We start from the raw sequence: 26,998 nt of genomic DNA, 5'->3' as shown, positions 1-26,998 counted from the left end.
AAAGATAAAATGCAGGAAATACAAAGTTCCAGAGTAAATCTGAAAAAAGTCAAGCAGAACTTCTAGAGCCAAGAACTACAAGAACAGAAATGAAGAACTCTTGGTGTAAGGTTTAACAGCAGATCATACAGAGCTACAGAAAGAATAAAGGAGACAGAAGATAGTTCACAAAACAATCCAGAAAAGCACCAGACAGACAAAAAGATGAAAATATATCATAAAGGGAACAGACACAGAGGATAAAGCCAGAAGGACCGACGCAGGTTTAACAGGAATGCTAGGAGAAAAGCAAGAGAATAGAGTAGAGGCCCTCTAAGTATAAAAGTGAGATTTTTGTCTAGAACTAATGAAAGACACCAATGAGTAATTTAAAGAAATTAAAAGAGTTCCAAAAGCAGCATAAATGAAATAAAATTCTACACTATGTCATAATGAAACTTCAGAAAACTGAAGACAAGGGGAAAATAAAGTTACCTTCACAGAACTGACACACTGACAAATGATTTTCTTCTTTTTTTTAAGATTTAAAAAAAATTTTTTTTTTATTATTTATTTATGATAGTCACAGAGAGAGAGAGAGAGAGAGAGAGAGAGAGAGGCAGAGACACAGGCAGAGGGAGAAGCAGGCTCCGTGCACTGGGAGCCCGACGTGGGATTCGATCCCGGGTCTCCAGGATCGCGCCCTGAGCCAAAGGCAGGCGCCAAACCGCTGCGCCACCCAGGGATCCCTTTTTTTTTAAGATTTTATTTATTTATTCATGAGAGACACAGAGAGAGAGACAGAGACACAGGCTCCTTGCAGGGAACCTGATGTGGGACTCAATCCCAGCACTCAGGGATCACGCCCTGAGCCCAACTGCTGAGCCACCCAGGTGTCCCAACAAATAATTTTCAATAGCTAGTAAAAGAAGCCAGAAGATAGTGAAATTATATCTTTAATATTAAAAAAATTGAAATTGTCAAAATCCTTTAGCCTATAAAAGATATCTTTCAAGAATGAAACAAAAGAGTCATCTTTAGGCAAACAAAAGAACAAAGAAATATGATACCAGTGAAACACACTAAAAGAAATTCCAAATATATATATATACTTCAAGTATAAGGAAAATGATCCCAGATGTAAGGTATAAGATACAAGCAGTACACAGAAACTTACAGGTAAATCTAAATAAATACAAAATGTATAAAACATCTTGTGAAATTTAAAAATCGAATAGAATTATAATATATAACAATAGCACATAGGTCAGAGAAATGGAGTTTAACTGTTCTAAAGTCTTTGCAAAGGCAGGAAACAACAAATGTTGGAGAGGATGCGGAGAAAAGGGAACCCTCTTACACTGTTGGTGGGAATGTGAACTGGTGCAGCCACTCTGGAAAACTGTGTGGAGGTTCCTCAAAGAGTTAAAAATAGACCTGCCCTACGACCCAGCAATTGCACTGTTGGGGATTTACCCCAAAGATTCAGATGCAATGAAACGTCGGGACACCTGCACCCCGATGTTTCTATCAGCAATGGCCACAATAGCCAAACTGTGGAAGGAGCCTCGGTGTCCATCGAAAGATGAATGGATAAAGAAGATGTGGTTTATGTATACAATGGAATATTACTCAGCAATTAGAAACGACAAATACCCACCATTTGCTTCAACGTGGATGGAACTGGAGGGTATTATGCTGAGTGAAATAAGTCAATCGGAGAAGGACAAACAGTGTATGTTCTCATTCATTTGGGGAATATGAATAATAGTGAAAGGGAATATAAAGGAAGGGAAAAGAAATGTTGGGAAATATCAGGAAGGGAGACAGAACATAAAGACTCCTAACTCGGGGAAACGAACTAGGGGTGGTAGAAGGGGAGGAGGGCGGGTGTTGGAGGGGAATGGGTGACGGGCACTGAGGTGGACACTTGATGGGATGAGCACTGGGTGTTTTTCTGTATGTTGGTAAATTAAACACCAATAATAATGATTACTTCTATGTGCTAAAAAAATAAAAATAAAAAAAAAATAAAGTCTTTGCATTGTCTAAGAATAAGGTAAAACTGTCTTTTAATTTTAGACTTTAATAAGTATGATTAATGACATTTCTAGAGGTAATTTCTGCAAGAGGAGAAAAGAATTATAACTTTACTTAGAACAAGGAAAAAGTGAAACGATAAAACTATCAATCCTTAAAAAGAACAAAAAAAAACCCACCATGAAATGGATAAGACCAATAGCAAACACAGAATATGATGGTAAATTTAAACCCAATTATTTAATATCATATAATATGTTTTATAATCTATTTGGTATTAAATGTAAAATGGCCAAAATTGTGCCATTAAAAAAACCACAAAGATTGTCAAACTGGAAAAAAATTAAAATCCAGGGGCTCCTGGATTAAGTGTCCAACTCTTAATCTCCGCTCAGGTCTTGATTTCAGAATTGTGAGTTCAAGCCCCACATTGGGCTCCAGCATGGTGCCCCCTTAAAGAAAAAAAAGACTTTGTGTAGCAAATAGCAAAGGCTCAAATAATAAAAAGCAAAAATAGTCATAACTAGGAGAACTAGAAAAATCTACAATCACAGCAGATTTGATCACATCTCTCATAGCAATATAGAGTATATAGACTATAATAATTATTTCTAACAAATAATTAGAATATATAGACAGGCACTGAATAAAACCACTGGCAAACCTACTGCTAGTATGATAATAAAAAGAGAATGTACAAAAAGGCAGTATCAGGTGGAAAGGAGGGATATCACTACAGATACTGGGGTAATTCAACAAAGCTATCATGAAGAAGTTAATGTTTATTAACTTCAAATTTTATTTATTTTTATTTTTTGAGAGAGAGAGAGAGAGAGAGAGTGTGTGTGTGTGTGTGTGTGTGCAAGTGGTGGTGGTGGAAGGAGGAGCATAGGGAGAGAATCTTAAGCAGGTTCCACACTCAACATGGAACCCAACACAGGGCTCAGTCAATCTCATGACCTGAGATTATGACCTGAGCCAAAATCAAGAGTTGGATGCTTAACCAACTGAGCCACCCAGGTGCCCCAATGAACCTCAAATTTTAGATAAAACAGACACATAAGTATAAAAATATAACCTACTAAAACTGACTCAAGAAACAGTAAACCTAAAGACCCTATAACTATTAAAAATAATTGAATAAAAGATAAATAATAGTGATATAATCATACAATGAAATACTATAAGCAATAGAATCTATACACACTGAATAAACAAAAACCAAGTCACTAAGGAGACAATGAGATTTTATCCATATGAAGTTCAAATCACAGAAAACTAAATTATATTATTTAGAGAAGCACACACAAGTGGTATAACCAAAAAACGCAAGGAAGTGAATACCATAAAAATTGGTACACATTTACACCTAGATTATTTAAGAAGTAACATTGGCAGTGTTCTTTCTTGACGTGGAGGTATTATAATTATTTGTTGCACTGTACATTTACATGTTAAGAACTTTTCTGTATTTTTAATGTAATGTTTAATGCAAAACTTAAAAAATATTGTTGTAAAGTCATCTATTTCATCAGTAAAGATAGCCATTCATCTTCACAACAATAAGTAAGGTAGTATATAATTTTATATATTCTGCTTCAAAAAATGGACAAGAATAAACAACCCAAATTATATTTATGAACTACTCTGCCATCACCACTCTATTTTTCCTCATAGGTAAAATAATCTGGGAGAATGGAGAATGCTCATATTAAATTTTACAAACCTTTCTAATCACTAAGCTCCCTTCTTCACCTTGCTATATTATTTTTTGGGATAAACTACAACTACCAATATCATCCAGAGAGAAAGAGGTTCACATGAATTTAGCCCTACCACCTTTACCCTCTGTTTCTACCACCAGGAGGGTTGGCTTCTCAGTTTCGACTTTAAAACTAAGATAGGTCTTTGACTGCCAACTAGAGGGTTGGTAAAGTAATCAATTTCAAGTCAAAGACAAAGACTCAGCATACACAAAACCTTTCTGTCCTTACTAAGCTAGCCTCACAAACAAGTCTCTGGCAAATGGCATGGAGAAAAGAAAACAATTTTTTTTTCTCTTTTGGGGAAAAGGGATGGACATATTAAGAAAAAGATACCCACAGATTCATGGATGTCTCTATGTTATTTAAGCCAACATTTGATTCAGAGAAGCATATTAAAACTAGAAATAATTACTGTCACCACGTTATCTATTGACATATGTAATAAGTAAAATATAAACTGTACTCACCATTTCCATTAATAGACAGATTATGGGTCTTAAAGCTATCCTCAGCACTCTCCAAGGTCAAAGTAGCATGAGCTAGCAAATTATATTTTGCACCGCTAATAATAGGGAGAAATAAGACATACTTTAAGTGTATTTTCTACTACATAAAATAATTTAATGTTCAACAATAGAAAATAAACCTGATAAAAAAACAGGCTAAGATCTTGAATAGACATTTCTTCAAAGAAGATATACAAACGACCAATAAAAACAAGAAATATATTCAAGACCAATAAAAACATTTCTCCAAAGAAGATATACAAATGACCAATAAAACATGAGATATGTTCAAACAATCAGTGAGGCAGCTGGGTGGCTCAGTTGGTTGAGCATCCAACACTTAGTTTGGGCTCATATCATTATCTTGGGGTTGTTAGATTGAGCCCCGCATCTGGCTCTGTGCTCAGCAAGGAGTCTGCTTGAGATTCTCTGGATCTCCTTCTGCCTCTTCCCCCTTAGGCACTCCCCTCTCTTTCTAAAATAAACAAATATTTAAAAATTAAAATTAAAAAAATACAATGAGATACCATTTCACATTCACTGGGATGGCTTTTATTTAAAAAGGCAGGGGGGACACCTGGGTGGCTCAGTGGTTGAGCATCTGCCTTTGGCTCACATCCTGATCCTAGGGTTCTGGGATCAATTTCCATATCAGGCTCCTGCTTCTGGAAGCCTGCTTCTCCCTATGTCTCTGCTTCTCTCGGTGTATCTCTCATTAATAATAAATACAATCTTAAAAAAAAACAGAATAGTAAGTGTTGGCTAGGATGTGGACAAACTAGAACTTTTGTACATTGCTAATGAGAAAGTAAAATGCTGTAGCTACTATGGAAAATGGTATGATGGCTGGTTCCTCAAAAAGTTAGAAATAGAATTAGAAATAGAATTAGAATTCTAGAAATAGAAATAGAATTACCACATGATTCAGCAATTCCACTTCTGGGTACATATACAAAAGAATTTAAAACAGGAACTCAAATGGATATGTGTACACCTGTATAAATCGAAGCATTACTCACAATAGCCAAACAATAGAAGGTCAACTGTCCATTCAAAGGATGAAAGGATAAACAAAATGTGGCACATACATTACAATGGAATATTATTCAGCCTTAAAAGGAAGGAAATTCTGACACAGGCTACAAAATGGATTAACACTAAAGACATTACACTAAGTGATAAGCCAATCATGAAAAGACAAATACTGCTTGATTCCACATGTAAAGACTCTAGAGTGGTCTAATTCATAGAAACAAAAAGTAGAGTTAGAATATGCCAGTGGTTGGATGGAGGGGGAACAGGGTGTTATTTTTTATTGGGTATAGAACTTCAGTTTGGAAAGAGAAAATTAAGTTCTGGGGATGGATGGTGAAGATGGTTGTACAACATTTGTGAATGTACTTAATGCCACTGAACTACATACTTAAAAATGGTTAAAATTGTAAATTTTATATATATTTAACCACAAAAAAGTGAAAAACACATTTAATGTTATAGATGACAGATTATAAACATAAATGAATTATCAACTTAGTGCATTTATCTTTTTATGCTATTTTATCTGAAGAAAATCTCCACGTTATTTGGTTTATCTCACAAATGTTTCTTTGAAAGATCTCCATTTACTCAAAAATATTAACTGAACATCTAACATATTTTAAGTCCTATGCCGATGGGCATTAATGGTAAATAAGACTCAGTATTATGTTCTGATGCAAGGGGGAGGGAAAACAAAGTTAAGCAGAGGGATGAATAAAATAATGGCATTTGTAAGTTATAATGCAACCTCTACTATGAAACAAAGGGGATAAGAAAACTGAAGACTTGTTAAGCATGAGAAAGAAGAAAAGGGCTAAGGAGTACTGGTGACGATCTCATAAAAGGATGGAACCAAGCAAAGAAAACATTCCAAGCTGAGAGGGCTGAAAGAAGAGCAATGTGGCTGAAGCATAGGGAGCCAAGTGGGAAATATCACCGTAGGACAGAAGGTCAGAGATAAAGACAGGGATTAGAGCCCTCAGACTCTGCTGGGAGCCTTGGAGGAAGAGTGGATTTGATTCAAAGTGTACAGGAAATCATTAGAGAAGGTTAATAAAAAATTAGTGATACAATCTGATTCATATTTACTTCCTGGGAGTAAGAATGAATCTTCTTCTGGTTTACCAACTTCAAAGATTTGGAGTTTTTATACATCATATTGGAAAATGGAGGACTTCATTACTAATTCCACTTTTTTCATTACAGTCCCCTTTATGCTACTTGTGTTAAAATAGCACTCTTGCCAAAGCATCTAAAAATTCTGATGCTAAATTTCATATCCTGGTACTTTGTGGTGATAAAACATGAATTCTCATTCAAAAATAATTCTATTTTCTGTGCTAGTAATCTTAATTTTAGTTCAAGACTTTTTCTTGGTTTTATCATTTTTTTTCCAAAATAGTAAAAACCTTAGCATTCAAAACATCAGGAATCATATTAAAATGAGACAGACAGTAATGTAGACAAACTTTGAAGAAGAATAGAGAAGTCTGATGGGAATCTTTATTAATTGTGCCAGGTGATATGTTTCATAAACCTCCTTTGTCTCTTACTAAGTCTTTAATAGAATCTCTACTATAAAGAAAAGTATGTATACATGTAGTAGGTGTGCAATGCATACCCTACAGAACATTATTCCCTTAGAGAACACCTGTTGGTTTGTTTTCTTCTCCAGCTTTATTGAGAAATAACTGAAATACTTTACTGCGTAAGTGCAGCATGATGGGCTGATTTATCTTAGGTTTTAATATACAACCACCATAGACTAGTGATATCTCTCAATACCTAATGTCTTTGTCGGTATTTATATAGGAAAATTTATGTTTCTGTCTCTAAAATGCAGCAAAAATTTTTTAACAAAATGATGCATGACTACGATCTCAAACTAAATTCCAAATGCAACTGGCATAATGTCAGACTCATATGCAGACTTCTGGAAAAGTTCACTAAGCACCAACAAATTTCCACTGTTGCAAGAGCTAAAGGCACCAGCCTTGTACTCAATGTGTAAGAGAAAAGGAATTATCAGTTCAAAATTATAAAAAGTATTTGATTTGGAATGAAGTATGATTAACTTTCTTCTCTTCTAGATTCTATTTGATTATTTTTGTAATCAAATAATAAATGTGGTGAAGTGGTAGTACAATGGCAATCTCCCATAAAAATCAGAGACATGCAAAGCATTATACCACATATGTACAGTTTAAGGCATTTTGACAAACAATATCTTTTTAAAGATTCACAATAACTATTTGAGGTAGGCAGGGCAAATAATTTGGTCCATATTTTCAGATGAAGAAACTGAAGTTCAGAGAACACAATTGACCTGCCTTTGGCTAGGCAAGTGGTGTATTGGAAGGAGAACCCCACTATACTATACTTACTACCTTTATATTTCATTAAGAAATAGTTTAAAATTATGGTACTTTTTCTGTTAAAAGACAAGTGACTGTATTTTACCACTGCAAGAATTTTGAGTTCAGAGAACATGACTTATTATTAACTTGGAAACCAATGTGCCATATGATTTAACTGCTGAATAATCATTTCTAAGATCATTAAATGAATAAAGAAATGACACCCAATGGCTGAGTATGTCTTTAGTTATGTTTGAACTCTGAATCATCTTTCACACAATCAAAACAGTAACTTCATTGTTCCTTAAACATAAATAACTCATTTATTCCAGACAGGGTTAACATATTTGTTCTATAGCTCCAATCTAATTTAAAATGTAGTATAGTATCTTTTTTAAAAAAATTAATATACCTTTTTGTCAAATAAATAATCACTCTGAATTTTACCAGTTTTCTTGAAATGATTGTTTAAAATGATGTATATTTACACAGTGCCAAATAGTGTACTAAATAGTTCTCAAGAAGCATAAAATAGTGAACTCAGTTATTAGAGACACTGGGAAAATCTGGCTAAAGGAATTTCAGTAAGTGAAATTCCACAAATAAAATGAATAAATGAATCACATCAGGGAGCATGCTAAAAATTACCAAAAATGTTCACTGTCTTCTTTTGGATCAAACAATACTTTATGATGATATTTCAAGTTACTTCATTTTTAAACCATGACTAATTACAATGCCAATGCTTCCAAAACCAACAATGATCTCACTTTTAAAACATTCCTGTCAGGATAACATTTTCTTACTAAAACATTACACTCATTCCTTTTGGCCAACCCTAATATTGAGTTCCCAACAGTTTAAATCAGCTACATTTTTAAATATCAAATAGACCAATTGTTATAACTTTGGGGTGGGGGGGGAAGATTGGTCCAAAAATGCTATGAAAAAAAAATAAAAATGACTACTTTTAATGGTAGTTAATGTTTTTTTGTCAGAAAGAACAGCTATATTTGGTCACATGCCATATTATTAGGGAAGATATATATGTCCCAAATTTGACCTTTAATTCCCATTTTGGTTGAAAATTAAAAGCTGTACTGGAAATCTTCTCATTGAACAAGATCACCATTGAAACAAACCTGATCTCCTTATGCATTTTGATCATTAGTGCTATCCTCAAACTCCTATCATGGTGCTGAAGCTGTCAGTTAAGGAATTATTAAGAGTCATCCTGGGCTATGAGTTTAACCTAGTATATGCTGGATTCACACCTGAAGCTCAGTAGAATTCAGGTATTAGCAGAACGAATCAGTGAAATGTAAAACATTTTACTCTTCCTTTGATCAACTTTAATTGGTATAAATAAGCAAATGGCATACAAGTTGCATGGGCAATGTTCATAATGAAAATTAATGTTTGGATTCAGGTATAAACCAAGTAGAATAACAAATCTAAATAAGAGAATGAACACTTCAAGATAAATATGCCATTTGTTACTTAAAAGAACTTAATACTGAGGCACCTGAGTGGCTCAGTCAGTAAAGCGTCTGCCTTTATTTAGCTCAGATCATCATCTCAGTGTCCTGGGATGGAGCCCCAATTAGGCTCCCTACTCAGAGGATAGTCTGCTTCTCCCTTTGGGCCTCTCCCCCAACCCCCACTCATGCTCTCTCTCTCTTGCTGTCAAATAAACAAATAAAATCTTTTAAAAATGACAAGAACTTGGAAAAAGGACAAAAAAAAAATGACAAGAACTTAATACAAATACTGCTACGCTAAAATATTCCTCCAGGCTTCAAAGAGGAACATGGGTTAAATGCAAGTTCTAATATCACTCAGATTATCTTCTTTGAAATTATAAGCAATGGTTTTATATTTTAAAATATCCGTCTATATTTTATAATCCTATCTTGTTTTTAAATTGCAGTACTTAAGCATGAGTTTGAAAAAAAGTTAAGGAAAAGCACTAGTCTCAGAAAAGTAAAAATAGTAACAATAATGGCAAGAACTTAATGATTAAATACTGCTTTTATTTTTTCCAATTATTAATTTTTTAGGAACCTCCATACTGTTTTCCATACTGGTTGCACCAATTTACATTCCCACCAACAGTGCATGAGGGTTCCGCCTTTCTCCACATGCTCACCAACATTTATTTCTTATCCTTTTTTTGATAACAGTCATTCTAACAGTTATGAAGTGGTAGCTCACTGTGGTGTTGATTTGCATTTCCCTGATGATTTTTGATGCTGACTATGATTCTTTTCATGTTTCTGTTGGCCATTAGTATGTCTTCTTTGGAACAATGTCTATTCAGATCCTCTGCCTATATTTTAATTGGATTCTTTTTTGCTATTAAGTTCTAAGAGTTCTTAATGTATATGAATATTAACCCCTTAACAAATAGACGATTTGAAAATATCTTGTCTCATTCAGTAGGCTGCCTGTTAGGCTGCCTGTTCATTTTGTTGATAATTTCCTTCACTGTGCAGAAGCTTTCTAGCTTCATGTAACAATTCTACTACTGGGCATTTATTTGAAGAAAATGAAAACACTATTTCAAAAAGACAGTGTATGCATCCCTATGTTCCCTATAGCATTATTTATAATAACCAAGATATGGAAACAACCTAAGAATCCACTAATTGATGAATAAAGAAGATGTGATATGTTTATGTAGTAGATGACTACTCAGTCATAATAAAAAAGAATGAAATCTTGCTTTTTGCAAAAATATGAATGGACCATGAGGATATCAAGTGAAATATGTCAGACAGAAAAAGACAATACCATATGATTTCACTTATATGTGGAATTAAAAAACAAAATAAGCAAAACAGAACTAATAAATATAGAAAACAGATTGGTGCCTGTCAGAGGGGAGGTGTGTTGGGGGGGGGGGTAGGCGAAATAGGCAAAGGGAGTCAAGAGGTACATCCAATCATAAAATAAATAAATTATGAGTATGTAATTTACAGCGTGATGACTATAGTCAATCATATTGAATTAAATACCTGAAAGCTGCTAAGAGAGTAAATCTTAAAAGATCTCATCATAAGAAAAAAATCTTTAACTTTGTACAGTGAGCTAGTTACTAGGCACCATAACTAGACTTATTGTAGCAATCCTTTCTCAGTGTATACGAAACTGAATAGTTACGTTGCACAACTGAAGCTAATATGTTACTTGTTAATTTATATCTGAATTTTTAAAATGCTTACTACACACCAAGTTTAGGATTTATCTTTTTTGGTTTTTTTAAATTTTTATTTATTCATGAGAAACAGAGAGGCGGGGGGCAAAGACATAGGCAGAGAGAGAAGCAGGCTCCATGCAGGGAGCCAGCCCCATGTGGGACCCGATCCCGGAACTCCAGGATCACACCTTGGGCTAAAGACAGATGCTCAACTGCTGAGCCACTGAGGCATCCCCGATTTATCTTTTTTGAATCTCATAATGAGCCTATGGAGTTAGATATTACATTATTATTATTCCCATTTTACAGAAGGAAAAGAGAAGACACAAGAGTAAATTACTCTGCCCTAGGTCACACAAATAATACATGACAGGATAAAAATTAAGTACTCACTGCAAAATAATGATATTTTAAAATGAGGTCTGAGGCTCACTCCTTTTTTAATAAGCTTTAAGGTGTATGAAACCCTAGAAATGTCTGTAAGCAGGCTCCTAATAAATGATTGTGTCTAAGCATCTTTACCTTTCATATGAGAAAACTGAGACCCAGGGAATAATGTCACTTGCCCAGAACATTAATGGTCCTGTCATTGTTTTGAATAAAGCAAAATAAATTTTGCTGCTTAAAAAAGTTTTAGAACTACTAAACTCTGTAGTAAATTCTTGACGTCTCTTAATCTAGAAAAAGAAGGCCTTAATTCTAAAGGAAGAAAATGAATGGGTCCCTTATCTACTTTTTAATGATATTTATATGAGGAAAGACTTAACATCTTTTGTTTTTTGTTTTTTTTTTTTAAATTTTTATTCATTTATGATAGTCACAGAGAGAGAGAGAGAGGCAGAGACACAGGCAGAGGGAGAAGCAGGCTCCATGCACCGGGAGCCCGACGTGGGATTCGATCCCGGGTCTCCAGGATCGCGCCCTGGGCCAAAGGCAGGCGCCAAACCGCTGCGCCACCCAGGGATCCCGACTTAACATCTTTTGTAACTATTTTTCAGTGGAAAATGGGGGGAAAAAACCCATCCATTGGATTGTGACATGGATTTATGACTCATAAACTGCATTTTTTTTTAAAATAAAAAGGGTCTGAAAACTATATTATAAATAGCTAGGGCTAAGTATTGCTTCATGAAATCTCTCTGCTTATGCTGCTGCAAACTCAGTCATGATGTAAAATGTGTTTCTTAGCATAGGCCTCAATCAAAAGAGACTGAACTATAATGCTAGAATCCCAAGATATTTCCCATACGTAATGTATCTGACATGAAGAGTTATTTAATTATGTTCTGATGATTGACATTTCCAGGGTGTATATACCTGAAATATTTTGCTTTCTGTAATTCTAGTCAAGTTATTGACATGCTGAAGAGCCAACTCTACCAAGACATGCAAAGAAATTCTAAGAATGTGGACTGATCAACAGTTTTCCCAAGAAACATAAACATAAAACTATTTGTGAAGTAACAAACGCAATGTTTAAAGAAAATATCTGAAAGAAACCAGGGCTCCTCGAAGAAATGGTGATTCCAAGTCTGGGCAGAAAAATAAAAGATGAATGTGGAACAGCTGGTGTCAGAAAGTAAAGAAGCTTTCAGAGATTAGGTTGTGTCAAAAGCTACAGGAGTCAGTTGAAAGGGTTACCCCTGATCAAAGATGGGACAACTTGGCTTCAAAGAGAATAATAACTATAACAGATTGAAACACAAACATATACAAAAATTCAAGAGTTCAAATAAGAGAAAACACTGATTACCTCCATGGTTGCTAGGATATCAACTCATTATTCTAAAACTGGGTAAGTAAAAGAAGCTAGCATTTTTTTCTCCCTTTCCTCCATCAATTTTTCCCAATTATATCCACAGTTCATGAAGGAAAAGTCTTTTCTGAGAAAATTCAAAGTTTAAAAACATATGCATGACAAACTTAGAAAGTCACCAAATTATAATCCCTAACGAAATAATTATCAACAATGGCTGCTAAAACCATTAGATGAAACATTGATAAAGAACTTTATAATGGATGAATTAGGCTGGCAACACCTGAACCCACTGCACAATTTTAATAAAACTGTAAGTGGGACAAGGCCTCCTAATGGAGACAGTAGGACGTACCTAAAATTATTTTTAAGATTGATTGATTGATTGATTGATTGATTGATTTATGAGAGAGAGAGAGAGAGAGAGAGAGAGGCAGAGACATAGGCAGAGGGAGAAGCAGGCTCCATGCTGGGAGCCCGACGTGGGACTCGATCCCAGGACTCCAGGATCGCACCCTGAGCCAAAGGCAGGCACTTAAACCGCTGAGCCACCCAGGGATCCCCAGTACCTAAAATTAATATGAAGTATTATTACCTAAAAAAGAACCTGAATCAAATCAGTCCTCCTAATCTAACTACCAGTTGTAGGAAACACAGGAGATAGAAAAAGATGTTTAAAAAGAAAGACAAAGATGGCATTAGCTAAATCTAAAATATGGGAAATTCTGCAATATCTGATTTCTTCAATAAACAGGACAAAAAAAAAGTAGAAGGGAAATCATTAAAGACTAAGAAACTTAAAAAGACTCACTTAAGCACACTGTAGACCTTATTTGGATCCTGATTTGCACAAACAAATTACAAGAGGACATTTTCATAATGGGGACAATTTGAATATGGACTGGATATCAGATGATATTACGGATTTATTTTTTATTTTGTTAGACATGATAATGGTAAAGAAGTTTTGTTATAAAGATATAAAATATTTTTAAAAATCTGTAAGAATAACACATGACATATATAGAAATCCAGTTAGTAGACTGACAGGCAGTAAGTAGTTTGACAGTCCCTTTTTAAGAAAAATATTTCAGCTTTGTGGTAGATACTGGAATTCCAAATCACTAAAATACACTGTCCCTCAACTTCCTACTTTCAAAGGAAGGTATTACGGAGACCTCAACTGGATAAATGTGTTTTGTTTCTGCTTCAGGATGCTTTTTCCATTTAAAATGTAAACTTAAACTCCACATACAATACTTTAAAATGTCACAGATATATAGTAATCCTATGTCACTATAAATGCTGTATTAAAAAACTTACGAAATGGACGAACATGTTTCATGATCTTCTTGAAGCATCAAATTTATTTTCTTCCCTGTTGCTTTACTTATAGATGTCTTCAATTTCTTAGCTAGTTTTTTGGGTGTGTTGGTTATGGAAGAGTCTTCTATACAGCAGCTATATACTTCCACCTTTACCTGAAAGTCTGGCCCTGCTTCATTACTAAAATCAAGAGCATTCACAACATTAGAAATTTAACTCAGTAGAAAATAAAATTGGAACATCCTTTGGTGTTTTCATAACATTTAAAATCACAATTTGAAATGTTCATGTTAATATATGTTAATGAGTCAGAATCTCCCCCTGTTTAGTATCTAAAGGACCAGAGAGAGTCCTAGCAACTTCCAGAGCTACCAGCTTCTAAAGTAGGGCCATGTTAACACAAAGCAACCAATATATGCAGGCACAGTCCTAAAGAAAAAGAATAATGCCCTCTGGTCATCTTGTTGCCAGTGCTATTTCCTGTTGTCCTGTCTTCAGTTACACCTCTTTTTAAGGTAGTTATATAATATGTGTGATTTCCTGAAATAACTATTCCTCCAAAAGGGAAAGACTTAAAAATCAAAAAAGGAAAGAAAACATAAAAGGGTTCTTCTGTTGCAAACTTCAGTGTTCATTTCTTTTTCAATAAAGAGTCACAGTCCAACCACTACCACGTCCTCCCCACCCCACCCTACCTTTGTTCCCAATAACTCTAAAATAATGCTGCACTGTTTGGTTATCTAGGGGAAAACAAACATACAAGCAAGAAACAATACAAAGAGCTATACTGCAAGGCAGGAACTTCTTGAGGGAGAGTGCTGCTTTGGTGGTCTCTAATTCTTAACCTTGCATAAAAGGTATTCAATACACTATTATACCCATATGCAAAAATTCTGCACTTTTAGCAAATGCTAAGCTTGGCTTTGCCCTTTTTTAGACACAATGAACTACCTTTACCATAAAAGATTGTGGTGGTGTTACTAACAATAAAAGTTACTTAAAACCACAAGAGAGGTCCATCAGCAGTAGATGTTGCCTTAGATGGAAGATCCGTCAGTCTCAGAGATTTTAAATGGCCAATCTATACTTTGGATACATCCAAGAAATAACTCCCAGATATTTTTATAGTTTACTTGGCAACCTTTAAACATACAGTATTCTTGGTAATGACTAACAAATGTCAATATTTAGAGAAAAACCAGAGATTCATAAATATTGAATACTTATTAAAAACAATTGTAACAAAAGCACATTTTTAAACAACATTTAGAACATTTGTCAGCAGTTATTTTTGGAACAATTTAAAATATTTACAGAATTTTTCAAAAATTATAAATCATGTGTTGTCTTCCCAAGTAACTTGCATTGTTCGTTCAATGAAAAAAAATTTATGATTTTGTCTTTGTGGTAAAAACAAACGATAGCAAAGTGATGTAAAGAAAAGAGCCCATTAATAAGGATGATTTTGGTAGAAAAAAATGCACTAGCAAAAGTTGATTATGGAGATAAATGTAGTTGGATAAGCAAGAAAAATTATTCTTTACCGTCTCAACTATGTAAGTATTTGGTAATATATTCTGAGGATCCTAAATAAATTCCTTTGGTCCGATAGTTTGTAAGAAGGCCTATACAACTGCTAATAACTCAGAGCAATGCATTTTATTTTTCCATGCTACACAGTTATTTATGGGACACTGGACAGAAGCCACAAAACATGGTTTGCAATAGTTTTTCTAATGTTATGTGAGTGGCAAAATTACTCTCAAAACTCAACTGTTTAGCTCCATAGCTGAAAATGGAAAAAAACATGTACGTTCAATTTTATTTTAATAGTTAAGTAGCTATTAATATTTAGGTATGAAGACAGTGTTTTTGAAACCCTGAAAGAAATACAAGTCACACACTGATTTAGGCCAATAGAACCTTTGAAAGAGGCCAGGAAAAACTTATGTTAGTTAAAAATGATTTCTATGGCTACCTGAGGAGTTCCTTCTGGTTCTGCATTATGACCACAATAAAATGAGCCTGTAAAAGAGCAGGGGCAATAAAAACAGCCCTAAGGATCACCCAATTTTTTATTGTTTTGGAGTACATGAAAGAAGTACACCATAAGAAAAAGAACATCTCGAAATTTTACCAAAGTGCTTTCCCTATGGTACATTATTTCAGGACTATCTTATAAACAAAGTTGTTATAACTATTTTAGTATTTCTGTAACTAAATACCCTATATGAGATGTAAGAACCTATTTTATGCCCAGATCCACTCCATATAAAATAATGTTATGAGATTCCATTGTATTCATAGCTTGGTTAATAATAAACTTCAAATGTTTACAAAAATTTCTCATATCCAAGGAGTCAAATATTTACTACCAATATTACATGATTTCCACTTTATTTTACATTGAAAAATTTCAAATGCAAAAATGGGCTTCTTTTGAATAAAGTAATTTTCAGAATCAATTTAAACATTTAAAGATCTTAATGTTCAAAACTAATCCAAAACCCTCAATAATTTTGTCTTCCTTTAAATTATTTTCTGAAGACTTTTTTTTTAATTCTCTGAAGACTTAAACATACTTACAATATAGTTACATTTTCAAAACATATATCTGTGATTGTTTTATCCACAATCATCATGTCAGTATCAAAAACTTCGGCTCCCATTTTGAATAAACAGAAAATGGCATAGTGCTGTGATCCTAGGGGAAAAACAATGATCCATGAGATGAATCATGCCTACATTATGTTAAAATCTACTTGAAAATGACAAATTAGTTCAAATATTTGTTAATAGGCTCTTGTTTTCATACATGTTACACTGTAATCCTTAACTTTTTATAGGGACTGTTCTGTCAGTATATGTCCACATCCTTCCCAACCAGAACAAAGCAATTAAACCAAGGAGTATCAAAAAATAAAGTTGAAGATATTGGCCTCTCAGTAGCCTAAAGTAAGCCTCACATTCATACATTTTATTCCTAGAAAACTCTCTAAGCTTTCATTAGTATCCATTTTATTATTGTGTATATACTATTACCTCTCTCATTTTGGTTTCCAAACCTATTTAAGAAGAAGTTTTCTATTATAAGAGGTTAGGAGCAGACACGTTAACAACAGCAAAACATTTTCCACCAAACTGACAGCAGGGGAGGAAACCACAAAAACAATAAAAAGTAGATATGCGAACACAAAAAACATAACTGCTGAGCCTTTTAATTTGGTGATGTTTTTTAAAAGTATTGGGTGAGTAAAGGGCTAAAACCTCATTATTGAGAAAATGTAGCTCTTCAGAAAAACTTATTCTCTATAGTAATCAGAAAGATATGCTTAATCCCCACATGTATTCCTTTGTAAAGTAAATTATATTTCCTAATTGAATAACAAATATACTAACCTGATTTTGGATTCCTCATATAAAACTAATTATGCTCAATATGATTCAATTTTTAAAAGTACGAGGAACAAAGCTATCACAATAGACAAGAAAGATAAAGGATTATCATATCTTTTCCGCTTTGCCTCTAACAGCTAGAAATCATTTAAGGTTAATTTCTATGACCTAAGCATTACATGGATTTGTGAAGACTATATAAAGCCATAAAATGCTAAAGGGGAAAAAACTCAGATTGGGTAAAAATCTTTCCCTCTTATACCCTGCTAAATAATCTGAAGTAACAAAACAAAGCAAAAAAGATCTCCCGGATTCTGGTCAAAAAGAAATGCTGCCTTCAACATTTTCTTTTGTTGCACACTTCCCTTCCCCACAACCTGTTACTTTCCTTGTATAGGTTCCAATCAACAACTAAAAGTACATTAGATAGGCATTATCTTAATTAATATCAAGTAATTACAACATATTTGTACTAAAACTGGAGAAAACACAGTTCAGCAAGATATTGTTTATTCTGCCAAATGACATCAATTTATTTCAATGTGGAAGCAGCTTTTTCCCCCCAATAATCACAAATTTACTATATACTTTAAAGAAAACATTTCAAATATAAATTAAAATTGTACGTACGTTCCTTATTGCTGAAGTGATCAGAGTCTTTCCACATTAGTGGTATTCGAATATCTATGAAGAAAGGGAAAAAGAAATGACAGGTAATAATCTTGATAAGTTTCATTTCCTAGAGTGAAATGAACCTCTGAATTCCATAATGGATTCTGACTATTAAAGCCAATATAAAATTTATCATTTAAGTATTCTAACCCAGGCAATATTTTATCAAAAATTGCCTAGACTAGGAATATAAAATCTGTTAAGTTATTTAAATAATTTACCAAAAACTCTATCAACTATTATTCAACAAATTATTAAGTAAGGTCTGTAATTAGCTTATGCCACAACATTTTCATTTTGTGATTTATGTTTTTGAAATAGATGAAATTGTTGAATTTCTATTTGGGGTAAGCAGTAGCAACTAATGTAAATACATTTCAAAATCAGAAAATAATAGGTGGAAAGGACGTCAGGACTTCCACTCTGCAAACTTTAAAGATGAAGAAAAGTGACTTGTCTAAGATCATTGTTCATGACAAACAGATACAAACTCTTTCCATTAAGAAGATTTAACTGGTCTAGGAAAGAATTTTCAGATCTTTATATATTCATGTTACAAACTACAGCATTTCCCTTAAGAAATAAAACTGAAAAGAGTAATACATTCCTTCTTTGAGACCAAGAAAAGGGTATATGTTTTAAAGGAGATAGAAATGTATTTTCTCTCATTCATATATTCTTCAAACTTTAAAATAATTGTTTTAATGATCTATTCTAGATGTTAATCTAGATCTTTGACACAGTCAAAATTTTCCCTTCATTATTCCCTTTAAATACGAGATTAACAATTTTCCTCTGATATTCTAATGGTATCTATATATTTTCTTTTTTTAAAGATTTTATTTATTTATTCATGAGAGACACAGAGAGAGAGAGAGAGGCAGAGAGAGACATAGGCAGAGGGAGAAGCAGGCTCCATGCAAGGAGCCTGATGCAGAACTCGATCCCTGGACCCCGGTATCATGCCCTGAGTCCAAGGCAGCTGCTCAACTGCTGAGCCACCCAGACATTCCAGTATCTATACATTTTCAAAGAGAATCAAAGTTCTACCAAGTAGATTAAGATGTATGAATTACAGCATAACACAATACAGTAGAAAGTTCAATGATAAAGTGAAATTAGTTTTACTCTTTTTAAAATTTTTTTGAAATCAGTTTTAATTACTCAGAATATAAATACTTTAAACCTTTATGGAAAAATTTTAAAGATATTTCCCTATTACACTTATGGTATTTAAATGCATATTTTCATACCAGTTAATTATGTCACTTTAAAATAATTACAAATCTTTATGAATATAAGCTTCTTGGCTACACTTATGTTTTGCTTCACTTTAAGTCCCATGATATTGTCTAGATTTTCATTTGTTTAGAATCCTTTTAAAAGTTCATAGTGCCTATTTCTAATTTCCTTTCTAGAAAACCTTTATAATACTCCCTTGTCCCTACCCTACCCAACCAGTTAGGTATGTATGAGTGTCCTTCCACGGCTGCCTGAGCCATTTTGATTAAAAATATTACTTATTAGGCTCTCTCCATATGCCAAGCTAAACACTTTATATACATCCAACCATAATTTTTAAAACATATTTACTAATTTAATAGCCAGCTGACAAGATTTGTTTAGATTTGCATTTTCCTAAGTAACAAGAAAAATGTTAAAACATGTATTGCCATTTCAGTGAATATTTGTATCCATGATCCACTTTTCTTTTAACATACTGTTTATGCTCTGTACTTTTAAAAGTTAATTATTTAATCTTATTTAATCTATGTGAGAATTTTGGGTATATGAGGTAAAAAAAAATATATTCTTCTTATAAAAATAATTGTTCCAGCTCCATTTATACATCTAATAGGCCTTCCCTTACTCATTGATTTAATGATTCAATGGATCTTTATCATATGTGACCTTCTGAGTAAATATCTGTGCTTTGGGTATATGCTTTACAGATCTAATTGAATAATTTATCAGTTTTTGTCTATCCTAATACTAATACCATACTATTATAACTACTGAATCTTTATAATATACTGTACCATTTGCTAGAAATATATCCTTCCAAAGCATGTTATTCTAAATTGCTAATTTCTTTATGCAAATTTTATTTTATTTTTTTTTAATTAAGTTTTATTGGTGTTCAATTTACCAACATACAGAAAAACACCCAGTGCTCATCCCGTCAAGTGTCCGCCTCAGTGCCCGTCACCCATTCCCCTCCAACACCCGCCCTCCTCCCCTTCCACCACCCCTAGTTCGTTTCCCAGAGTTAGGAGTCTTTATGTTCTGTCTCCCTTCCTGATATTTCCCAACATTTCTTTTCCCTTCCTTTATATTCCCTTTCACTATTATTTATATTCTTTATGCAAATTTTAGAAATATACTGTCCAAATTCCCCCTCCAAAATGTTTTATTAGAATTCTATTATCCAAATTAATTTGTGAACTGGTAACTTTATAATATTCTGTCAATAGATACAGTACCACGATAGTTATGTTTACATTTTTATTAAGGTTATTCTTGGGATATTTAATGTTTGTTTTTTGCTGTTTTTATTGTAAAAGAGAATTTTTGCCATATTTTCTAACTAGATATTGGTTTTGAGAGCAGCTTACCACTTTTTGTATATTTATCTTGAATCAAGCCACTTCTACTGAATTCTTTATTAGTTCAAATAGTGTTTCAATAAATTTCCTTAGATTTTCTAGGTCTGTAATCTATTATTTTTAAAATAGTATTCAGTTTCTCTATTACTTTTCAGTAGTTTCATCTCTCATTCTTGCTATTTTAGCTACAATTTTTAAAATTGTGTCAGTTATATTGATATAATAGATATTTTTACTTTGTTCTTGATTTTACTGGATTGCTTTTATTGTTTTATTAATTATGACTTGGCTGATACCCTGTCAAAGAGCCTACTTCTTGCTTGACCACAGTTGCTGATTCATCTCATTTCACAACTGTTCTTGTTCACAGCTGTTCTTGCCCTATTAGGGTAGTATTAACTATTTACACTGGCTTGGGAGGAACATGAACCCTGACTTCCTCTGCTATACACCAATAGTCCATGGGGTCAGTCTTGCCTTTTCCCATGCCTGCCTATATCAAATTCTCAAGAGAAGGGACACATTTCTTATCTATTTCCAAGCTGGTCAGGTACTGTTCAGATGACAAAGGATGTATAACCTACCAACTATGATTTTTAATTCAGCTTCAAATAGTAGAAATTCCTTTCAAATTCTTGCAAATGGTTGACTCGGCTTTAGCTTACAGTGCTCTTACTTTTGCCTCTTTTTAGGTCTTCATTGACCTTTATATAATAAACTGAAAGAGACATACATAATACAATGTCTAACTTGATGCTATCAACTCCTAAAAGTCTCTATCATTTTCAGAAGTAAAAATTGAGGCATTTTATGAATTGATTAGCCTTTAAAAACTGAATTAGTAGTCACTGAATAAGCTAAGTCAATTGCCACAGTACAATTATTTGATGTTTAGTAAGAATGATCAGATATGCCTGAATTATCTGTTTATTTTTAAAAGGATCTGGCCATGAGTGGTGAAGCTAGAAATGGAAAACCCTGGTATCACCTGTTAATCAATGTAATCTCAAAACATTATGAACCTTTGTTGCAAATACTCATATTGATCAATACAAAAGTCATCCTAATGTCAAAAGAAAATGGACTTATAAAAGTGAATTAGTTTTTATTTTTCTTTGTTTTTATTGTTTACAAATACACAGAAAAGATATAATTAAGTCAAAGCAAAGATGAAAAGAAATTACATATGTATCCCATTTTCTGAGACTTCCAGTTCCTTAAGTTAATTTAAAATTATCTTTTGGAAAGAAGGAACACATGCAGAAATAAGTTTAATTTCTACACTTGAATATTTGTGGTAAGGAAAATAGATTTTTTTTCTCTTATTTTAAATGCTTTTACTTAAGCACTCTTCTAAATGTGCAGTAAATATTAATATCATGAGTTGCTGTAGCTAATAAACTATTATAAAATGTCAATAGATGTTAACTCTATCATGTCATTTTAGTCTTCACAGCAATTTAACATATTTCACTTGTATACTTAGTGGCACTAAGTCAGAAACAAGAAATGGAGGATTATGTTTAAGTATTTTTAGAAAAATCTCCCTTAAAGATCTTAAATATTTTATTTATTCACGTTAAAATGTATTGAACATAGTGCACAACTACTATGTAAAAGTACTGTGTTTGGCATCAAAAGCATAAAAGAGGTATAAAACATGTTATTTTCCAGTCTTATAACTGGAAAGATGAAAATATGAATATAAATAACTATAAAAAAAGCAATAGATTTTATATAGTTCAGTTACTTTTCTGAAGAATTTTTTGCTGAGGGCAATTCCTATGATTTAGGACAATTACATATTATAAAATTCAAATCTATCCTTCCCGCATGAGAATTTTGTTTATCCATAAAGACATTTCTAAAAACCGTTCCTTGGGTGAGAGAGCCTGAAATGCAGCAGCATGTTCCCTGGAGCTAAGAGAACAAGGCTTCTGGCCAATGAAACAAGCTAGTTATTACTTAAGGGCTGATGGAGGTCTGTTGCTCCCAAAATGTACTGATGAGATAATATTTGTAAAAGGTACATTACCTAACTAGTGTACACGAGTTAGCCTTGCGTTCATTTCACTCTGTGGCATCTCCAAGCCACCGTCTAGTTTCCTTAAGTTTGGAGAAACTGAGACAACACAGCATAAGTGCCATCTAGTGGTAAAGGGTCGTCTATCTAGCATTAGGAATTCAAAGAAAGAAAACATCATTTCCAGCTGGAATGATAACAGGGAAGGCTTTATAGATGAGCAAACAGATCCTGAAGATAATATAGTTATTTCAAGAGCTAATTGGGCGTCAGAAGCAGGCAGTGTATTGACAGAACTGGGAGAGAAATGTCTGACTAACACAGACCGTTTACACGCAGGAGTTGAAGACATGGCTAGAAAAACAGTTGGGTCAGTATGGAAAACTCTTGGGGGGGATAGTTTGTTTTTTATCCTATGGAAAACAAGAAGCAGTCATCTATCCAATCAATACCCCTGAGCAACTACTATGTGTAAGCACTGTTCTGGCTTCAGGATATACTGTGATGAACAAAACAAACAGAGTTCCAACCCTCATGGAACCTCTAGCCTGGACAAACATTAGAAATATTATTGAAACCTCTGAGCAGAAAAGGAATGGAAGGTTAAAGATTTGAGTTTGCAGCCTAGCTAAACCACTTAATGGAAGTCATTTAACCTCTAAGTCTAGAAAAAGAACTATCCTACCTATTTCACAAAACTGCACTCAAGAGAAAACTGCATAATACATGTAATGTACACGAAACAGTTTTCCCAAACTGTAAAATCTTACATAAACATACAGCAAATGATGAAAACAGTGTTTTAGAACAAATACATGCAAAATAAAATGGAGGGAAAAAACGGATGCAGGAAATTAAAACCCCACCAATTCTGGGGATCTCTGGGTGGCTCAGTGGCTTAGCACCTGCCTTCGGCCCAGGGTGTGACCCTGGAATCCTGGAATCGAGTTCCCCATCAGGCTCCCTGCATGGAGCCTGCTTCTCCCTCTGCCTCTGTGTGTGTGTTTCTCATGAATAAATAAATAAAAATCTTAAAAAAAAACCTCCAACAACTCCAAGTAGGTACTTTAAAGAATTTATTCAGTAATATAAAACAATCCATCTATAGCATACCTGATATGGCAATCTTTCCTTTACATGCTGTTCGTTCTTTACTTTCAAAATTCATATCACTGTCAAAAGGAAAAAAAAACTAATGAAAACATGATCTTTTCTAAAGCAATATTTTAACAATCTTTCACAAATGCCTAAATATTAAAAACAGACACATATTCATGCATAATGACTTCCAGATAATATAAACTACTTCACTCAAACTTCACAATGTTTAGTCAACAGCTAGTTGCCTTTAAGAGAAATATATAGAGGAACTCTTTCATTTTTCATATAAGCTTTCCATCCCTGATGATTATATACTGGCTTACTGTACAATGAAAGCCTTCTGTGAACACTTATTTATAAGCAAGATGTACAAGATTTGTTCAGGTCCCAGGAAGTGTAATACCTTGGATTGCCGTTTCATAAATCACATTTCTAGCTTACCAGATTATAGCTGCCTGAAAAAGCTAAAGAGCTTCCCAACTATGAACTTGCTGCTCAGGAGTACTTTAACCTTATAAAAATCTAACAAATATCAAACATTTGTTATGTCCTATATATTTATATGCAGAAATATCATATAACATTTCTTTTTGAAATTCAAAAAAAACTATATACTAAAACAATAACAGGCGCTAAAGGAAGGGGTGGCTCTGCAGGAAAAATAAAATATGGAGAGCAAAACATTATCATGAAAATAGAAAAAGTCTCAAAAAAAATTCTTAGTATATAAGACACTTCCAGATCTAACTTTAGAATATATTACCATAAAAACAATTCAAAATAATTATCTCCTGTTTAAGTCGAATCAATCCCACCCTTGAATACTTTTCCAATATCTTATTTCCTAATAATCCCACATTTAGAAATTAGTATTGCATTTCTGGAGCAATATTTCCCAGATTATTCTGCTTTGCACTTTTTTGCGGGGAGGGGGTCTCCACTTAATTTGGTTACCTAATTAACTACTGGCTAATTAGATACTTCAAATATATGATAAGATAAAAACTTTCCATTTGGATACTGTTTGATTCTAAGAGAGTGTTTGGAGAAAGATTGGTGGAATTTTGAAGTGTGACTAATTTTCAGAAGAGTATGACACCATCTCATTGCATTTCAGTAGGCATGTTAGAAAGATTATATAGTTATGCTTTATCATACATTAAAATTTAAAGATAAAATATCAGTCTACTTCTCTCATTCTCTTACTGGATTAAGCACATAAGCATTTTAAGTGAAATATACACCAAATGAGCTGAAATAATACATTGATGTACTTAAGCAGATAAATTTACATAGGAGATGTATATAGTATTTATACAACTACATGTGAGGTATAACTAAAGTAATGTAGTAGACTTAAAGCCATAAATTTCTCAGGATCCTATCTAATTACTCTCTGGTCATACTAGTATTTAAGTTAAAAACAAGGAATTCACTAAGTACAAAATAAAAGTACTCATTATTTTAAAATGTTGCACTGAATCATAAATTTTAAGAGTCATGTTCAATATTTTATACGCAAGTTTAGTTTGTCATGTTGCAGAACATTAGCTTGATTATTCATCACAGAGTGAAAAGTTCAATTGAATAGCCTACTATAAGGCACACTAGAAATCAAACACAAATCTCAATTTCCCCAAAATGGTATAAGAAATACAATATATATACAGCCGGCTGGCATTTATAAGTTAGTATTTCTAAAAACACCTTCTATATGAGCAATGCATATTACAAACTCTTAAAGTACTTATTTCAATGAAGAAATACAAGAAAGCTCTAATATAGTGAGTAATTTGAGCATTATGGAATAGGTCATAGATTATGCTAAAGTTGAGATCCATTAGGTATTACTATTTGGATTAAACATGAGGTCTTAGCAGGTAAGAGAAACTCTGAAATATAAGAGCCACCAAAAGCAAACTTGCTGAATATTCACCAAAAAATTAAAAAAAAATCCCACCAAACTATTCACAAGGCAGAGTACAGCTTTCTTCTCTATAATTATAATTTACTTGCATAGGCATTTCTAGGGCCAGCCAACAGTTATTATATATAAATATTATCAAACTATAATATAAATCCATTTAATCATATAATCTTACAGAATAATTAAATCTCTTTTTAAAAAAATGAGAGACACACTGAAGTAATTCAGCCTCATTTTGCTGATGCCTGTATTATTTTCAATTCAAATAATTCTTCAAACTGTTATTTAGGGTGCTAAAATGTGATGTTTTTCTAATTAATCCAAATTGACAAAAAAATTGTTAAACATTCTCTGTTTAATAATGTGCTACTGTAGCTAATAGTTTGCTACAGTTAAATAAATACTTGTTTGAAAATCTGCAATGTTAATGCCAATTCTAAACGCTACAATTAGAGAGCCAGTCTAAGGAAAAAGCAAATAACCACAAAATTATCCAAACAAGCACAGCTAAATAGTAGTATACCTTATTCTTATAAACCCAGTTTAGAGCATTATTTTGGTGAGACTTGTAAATGCTAATTTAAAGGACGGAGATAAAAGTACTGAAGACAAACTTTTAATTTTGCTTTAATTTCTCCTTGTAGGTAAATAAAATGACCAACAGAGGGTGCCCATCAACCACTTTGTTGCTCAAAAATCCGTATTAAAATTGAGTAAGTACAGATTATCCTATTTTATATTACTCAATATGGGAATTTAAAATATCACTTATTTGCCAAAATTAACAAGGTATAATGAGAAATTGCACAATGATGAAAGTATTTTATATTTTCTTAATGAAGTACTAAAAGAATTCTAACTAGGATTCCATTATTTGGAAGCAGGTTATAAAATCCTTCACTTCTTATGCAAATAAGTGAAAACTAAAACATTCAGCAGTGCTTAATGTGGAATTTTAAACATCTTAAATTATGTGGTATAAAATTAATAACTCCATAAGTATCTTAAATTGGGAAGACATTTCTATTTCAAACCTTGACATAATAAACTCTTTCAACAGGCACCAAACAATATAAAGTCTAAAAAATAAAATCAATTCTTTAATATACCATATTTTGTTGTAGAAATACCAGGAGTATGCAATTTTTACTTGCCATCTGTACTTTTTCTTTTTTCAGTTTATTAGTATATAAGCAATAAATCAGGCAACTGCAATATGAGAAACTAGTTAGTGTGGCATTATTAAAGTCACAATTATGTTGAATGATATACATACTTAGGTGCTACAAATGACTTTGACTAATAA

General features: G+C 33.1%; 1 protein-coding gene across 2 annotated transcripts in view; it reads right to left on the bottom strand.

The window, feature by feature from the left end:
- Positions 1-26,998, bottom strand: part of RTKN2 (rhotekin 2) — an 86,894-nt gene that overhangs the window by 42,014 nt on the left and 17,882 nt on the right. For both annotated transcript variants that reach the window (XR_005986966.1, XM_041750265.1), the window contains exons 3-7: positions 23,778-23,836; positions 17,994-18,047; positions 16,554-16,671; positions 13,965-14,147; positions 4,253-4,347 (exon numbers count right to left, since the gene is read on the bottom strand). Coding sequence is in view for 1 of the 2 variants with exons in the window: in XM_041750265.1 (XP_041606199.1) it covers positions 4,253-4,347; positions 13,965-14,147; positions 16,554-16,671; positions 17,994-18,047; positions 23,778-23,836 (509 nt within the window). In the remaining variant the exon portion in view is untranslated. The remainder of the gene's footprint in view (positions 1-4,252; positions 4,348-13,964; positions 14,148-16,553; positions 16,672-17,993; positions 18,048-23,777; positions 23,837-26,998) is intronic.

This window comes from Vulpes lagopus, chromosome 3 (assembly GCF_018345385.1).
Source record: "Vulpes lagopus strain Blue_001 chromosome 3, ASM1834538v1, whole genome shotgun sequence".
Taxonomy (NCBI): domain Eukaryota; kingdom Metazoa; phylum Chordata; class Mammalia; order Carnivora; family Canidae; genus Vulpes; species Vulpes lagopus.
This window is presented reverse-complemented; position numbering and strand designations above follow the sequence as displayed.